The sequence below is a fragment of the Palaemon carinicauda genome, chromosome 43, assembly GCF_036898095.1.
Source record: "Palaemon carinicauda isolate YSFRI2023 chromosome 43, ASM3689809v2, whole genome shotgun sequence".
Classification (NCBI taxonomy): Eukaryota; Metazoa; Arthropoda; class Malacostraca; order Decapoda; family Palaemonidae; genus Palaemon; species Palaemon carinicauda.
The window spans coordinates 185312-191110 of NC_090767.1; the positions used below are offsets into that span (position 1 = coordinate 185312).

Consider the following 5799-nt stretch of genomic DNA (forward strand, 5'->3'; position numbering starts at 1 on the left):
ACATTGCTGTAGAGCAACTAGATCATCTCTCGATAGTTGATACTGGTGCAGAGTCTCAGGACTTGGTTGTCTCATAAAGGCAAGGCCATCATCCATCGCCTTCTTTTCTGCCTGAGAAATTCGATTATCCAGTGTCTTAGCACTAACACGATGCCTGATATGAGGTTTTCTGATATATTGTGTGTGGAAAGCATGTGTGGTACTAACAAGTAAGGAGTAAAGTTTCTCCGGACAGTGGAGGTCAAATGTAGGTCGAAGGTTAGTCATATATGAAATGTACGTAGGCTCGTACTTAGGCGGAATTGTGATGCAAGTGCGATTGTGTATTGGAGTAGGTGTAGCGGGAAGGGAATATTGGATGCTAAGACCAATGTGATCAGAGAAGAGCGTAGGAACCATTACACAATTGACTCAGGAAGGTACGAGTCCACAGGTCAAGATGTGATCCAAAGTACCACCTCGTGCATGCGTAGATCCACCAGTGTCCCAACGGGTCAGTTGATTTCGACGAATGTATCCTAGAAGTAGGTTCCCGTTGCGGTTCACAGCGCCAGCAAGATCTCCCAAGTCTGGATGACGAGCATTAAAATCTCCCATGTAAACCATACCACGAAGGGTTGGGGCTGGAAACTTGGCTGTATTTATCCTACCTGGTGCTGCATATACATTGTACAGTCGTATAGTGCCTCCGCCAACAGTAATCTCAAATAATTGGAATGTTGTATCTTCATCCTCAGAGTTTGGGAGAAGTTTACGCTGAATTGAAGTGCGTATATAGGTGATGAGACCATGTCTTACTAAATGGACGTAGGACACATAGCCAGTGAGCGAGGGAGCTTTTTCCCTTGGCTGAGCATTACCAACAAAAGCTTCCTGAATTAGAATAACATCTGGGTGGTGACTATGTACAATTCCCTTAAGTGCAGAAAGTTTTGCCCAGTTTGTAATACCACAGGCATTCCATGAGATGATATTAAGCTTCACTTGGTTATCGAACATGTCCCTTGGAAGAACGGCGACTAGATGAAGAGGCAGTGGTGACACGGGTATGCATTGGGGGTGTATCACGTGGCAAAGGTCCTGTATGGGGATTAGTAACACTCTCAAGATGTGTAGCAAGTGAGTCAAGTTTCTCAGTTAGTGTAGTAACTGATGTGATAACAACCTGCTGAGCTTCAACAAGAGATTGTAGTGTGTTATCATTAGTAGCAAATTTAGAAGTTAGATTGTCAAAGGAGGTTACGAGACTGTCAATGCGAGTATCCATGCTCTCTAAACGAGATTCAATGGCTTCAAAACGTGATGTAAGGGAGTCACATTGAGACTTGAGGACATCTACAGCATTACGAAGTGTAGTCACTTGTGAGGAGGCAGTAACAGTGGGTTTGATTGATGGCACTGGAAGCTGTTGTGCAATAAGCTGGTTCGATGCAGAGCCTGAACGCCTGGTACAGCCATGCCACACATTGACACCAGGCTCATTACATCTTGGGCATTTCCAATGCGAGGAGTCCGGTGTAGGTAGAGGTAATGGGGTTGATGTTGATGCTGAAGAACTGTCAACCACTGTGGGTGGTACAGGGGGCCGATGAGGGCAAGTCCGACTGTCATGCTCAGCAGCAAAAAATGCACACTTTTCAGGGGCAGCACAGTATCGTGAGATGTGACCGATACCCCAGCATTTGAAAAACCATGGCTTTTCGTCTGGCATTCTGAATAGTTCACATGATGGTAGACAAGGGAGGAAGGAGAAGTTAACAAAAGGCGGGGGTGGATCTGGGTGGCTCCAAGTAATGACAATACGATTGATGGACTTCCAATCCTGTAGGAAACGATGTACAGTGTGCACCCCTGTCAGTTCCTTAGCTAATGAAGGGTCTACATCCACACGATATCGAGTGATGAGATATGTAGGGAACTTATGGGGTCTGTCTACAGCATCCTGAACATCTAACACAAGTGACAGAACCTCACCACCCTTGACCCTATTTATGATATCCAGGCAATGCCTCGAAATGTATACAAATTGAGAAGTAACCGCAGACATTTTAACTTCAGCCAATTCCCAATCGAGGCTGAACATCTTGGTAACCTCTGATAGCCAGCGAAGCTTCACATTAACCCTGGATAGGTACGGTCCTCGGACACCCCTTTAAGGGTATACTCGGACGCGAACGACCCCGACGCCAAAAAAAATTCTTGAAAAATCAGTTTTTGCAGTAACCTCCTTTTTTCTTTTGCCAAAAAAAACTTCAATGAATGCTTAAAACAACTGTAAAGATAAATACTACTCATCTGCAGAAAAACTATTTATTATAAATATTTTAAAAAATTAAGTAGAAAAAAAAAAGACCTGACATAAAAATTCATAAAAAAAAAGTTTATACATATATACACAAATCCTTTTAGGAATTGATTCTTGAATGTTTAGGACACATCTTGATGTATTTTGGATGAAGTCAGACCCATGGAGGTGAAGATCTGAAATGAGAAAAAAAGGGTAACTTTTTTTGGCCAAAAAAAATTGTCCAAATTTCATGAATTTTTTTGGGTACCCAAATGAAATAGGAAGTGGCTAATTTTTTTAGGGAATAAACATATGTTATCCTAAAATAGAAATATGTAAAAAAATCTTCATTATTTTGTAAATTACATTTATATCAGGGGCCATATCTAAAGGTAATTTTTTGAGTACTTGGAAATTTTGTAAATAAATACATATATTTAATATATAATATGATATTTATGCAGGTAAAAATACACCAAAATATCACAAATTCTATAGGGAACAAGAATATATATAGATAGGGCAGCTTACGCTTCGGATATGTCCACAAAATGGCCGCCAACCACACTGACTCAGACTCCCTAATCTGCCACTTGAAATGTAGGAAGGGTATGTCAATTTCAAGGTGTTATTTACTAATCTAATTATTATTGGATATGCATAAAAATTGTATGGCGGGTTGCTGGATAATTGTCGATTATTTTACGACTATAAAATTAAAATTCTGACCCAAAAATTTTTTTTTGAAGGGAAATAAAATCGAAAAAAAAAATGTAAAACAATATTTTAGCTAAAAAAATTTGATGATATTCAATCAAAAAAAAAGTAAACAATATTTTCCGACAAATAAACATCTAGAGGAATCATTACTCTGTGATAGTTCCTTAGTACGTAGTAATTTTGAAAGAATTGGGAAAAAACGAAAAAATGGCAATCACCGGAAAATCGAACACATACCTATATATACGCCATATCTGGCTAAAAAAAAGATAGGCATGGGTAGCCAGATCATCTAGAAACACTTTCCAACACTATAAAAATATAAGTTTTGCGACACTACTTGCCAATTCCTTACGGTAACATGACTAAGCAAAAAAATGCAAAACAAATAAAAAGGGGCACTCGTGGAAAAATGGCCATTCTAATATACGGCATTTCAAAAAAAAAAAAATTTCAGCCACGTGCTAGGCAAACCATCAAGGCATATTTTCCGACAAATAAACATATAAATGAAATATTACTCTGTGATAGTTCCTTAGTACGTAGTAATTTTGAAAGAAATGGGAAAAAACGAAAAAATGGCAATCACAGGAAAATCGAACACATACTTATATATACGCCATATCTGGCTAAAAAAAAAATAGGCATGGGTAGCCAGATCATCTAGAAACACTTTCCAACACTATAAAAATATAAGTTTTGTGACACTACTTGCCAATTCCTTACGGTAACATGACTAAGCAAAAAAATGCAAAACAAATAAAAAGGGGGACTCGCGGAAAAATGCCCAACATTCTAATATACGGCATCTCAGATAAAAAAAAAGACATGCACGTGTTAGCCCAACCATCAAGGCACACTTTCTAACACATAAACATGAAAAAAAAATCAATAATATACGGCAATTCCTTACTACGTAGTAAATTTTTACAAATATTGAAAAAAAAACAGAAATTGGCAACCGCAGTTAAATACCCAATATACCAATAACTACGTCGTATCTGACAAAAACAAAATCACGCATGGGTAGCCAGATCATCTAGACACACTTTCCAACATTAAAAAAGCAAAAGTTTTACGACACTATTTCGCAATATCTTACGGAAAAATGACTTGGCAAAAAAATTAAAAAAAATTAAAAAGGGACACTCGCGGTAAAATGCCCGACATTCTAATATACGACATCTCAGATAAAAAAAAAGACATGCACGTGTTAGCCCAACCATCAAGGCACACTTTCTAACACATAAACATAAAAAAAAAATGAATAATATACGGCAATTCCTTACTACGTAGTAATTTTTACAAATATTGAAAAAAAACAGAAATTGGTAACCGCAGTTAAATACCCAATATATCAATAACTACGTCGTATCTGACAAAAACAAAGTCATGCATGGGTAGCCAGATCATCTAGACACACTTTCCAACACTAAACAAGCAAAAGTTTTACGACACTATTTGGCAATATCTTACGGAAAAATGACTTGGCAAAAAAATGAAAAAAAATTAAAAAGGGGCACTCGCGGTAAAATGGTCCTCGTGGTGATGAACGACATTTTAACTAAAAAAAAAAACATGCACATGGTAGCCAAACAATCCACCAAGACTTTCCACAACTGATAACCTATACAAGTTGCACCATTCTACGACAATTTCATAATACGTAATAACTTTGATAATTATGCAAACTACCTCAGAAGGGTAAACTCGGACGCGAACGACCCCGACGCGTCTCAGAAATCGGGGAAGGAGTACAGCTACAGCAATGCACATCTGGACACTACTAGAGCGTGTAGGGGAGACACCTCCTGCAGGTCGATCACCCACAAATTCAGTCACAGGGGTGAGTCACGTGAGAAAAACCTGTTTTTTTTTGACGCTCGGGGTCGCAAACGACCCACCGTACCTATCCAGGGTTAACCCCCCGATTTTCTCTAAATAGGAGCTTTATGTATTCAGAACGTGGAGCAAGGGCAGGGAGAACAGTTTTTATAGCCATGGTAGGTATAATCTGAATAGTAGGTCTAGGCAGGGAACTATTTAGAACTTTATTTTGAGAGGAAGAAGCATCACACTTTGTAGTTTTAGCAGCAGGGGATGATGGCTCATTACTGCTATCTGAATAATGCTCCATACATCGTTTGTTGGAGGTAGTGGTATGGTCCAAGAGACTAGGAGCTGCACCAGCAGGGATCAACTTATGAGATTTAGTAGAGACAAGTCGTGGCCAATGTTCCTGGGTAAGCAGATGCTCTTCAACATTATCATCACTTAGAGCAAGGTCCTCCTCAACATCAGCGAGAGTATCAGGTCCCGAGAATTCCATAGTCATTATCTACTGGTTTTTAACAATGCCCGTATCTGATTTCGTTCGTTTGGCACAGTAACGTTGCCATGACGGGGCTAACCACGTCACACACACTGCACTGCGCATGCGCGGATTAGGAAAAACTTGAATGTAGTGATGTGGCCAAGTGAACGTGATTTTGAATCCTAAATAAAGTCTAAGTTCAAAAACTCGTAAACACACTAATGTCACAGCACTGATCACTGAGCACTACCACAGCTTTCAGTCAATTCTAGGTGATGTAGATCTTCGTATCTCCTAAATAATCGAGAAAGTTTTCAGAGCACAAAAATGCGCTTGTTGACAGACAAAGTCCAAGATGGCGCTCCTCGGTCAGCGAGGAAAGGAAAAAGGAAATAAATACACTACAAAAAGCATTGAACAGGTAAAATAAGATATTTTGGGATTGGGAACAGCATTGGAATAAGTTTTATATATATAG

General features: G+C 39.1%; 1 protein-coding gene across 1 annotated transcript; it reads right to left on the minus strand.

Annotated features, from left to right (window-relative positions):
• Positions 1-988: 988 nt before the first annotated feature.
• Positions 989-1711, minus strand: LOC137633493 (uncharacterized). The gene has a single exon (XM_068365789.1). The coding sequence runs from the start codon at positions 1709-1711 to the stop codon at positions 989-991; it is 723 nt and encodes a 240-aa protein (XP_068221890.1).
• Positions 1712-5799: the final 4088 nt, after the last annotated feature.

Bases quoted from the DNA above. Each gene is read 5' to 3' on its own strand.
- LOC137633493 (XM_068365789.1), bottom strand. From the start codon at position 1,711: ATGCCAGACGAAAAGCCATGGTTTTTCAAATGCTGGGGTATCGGTCAC.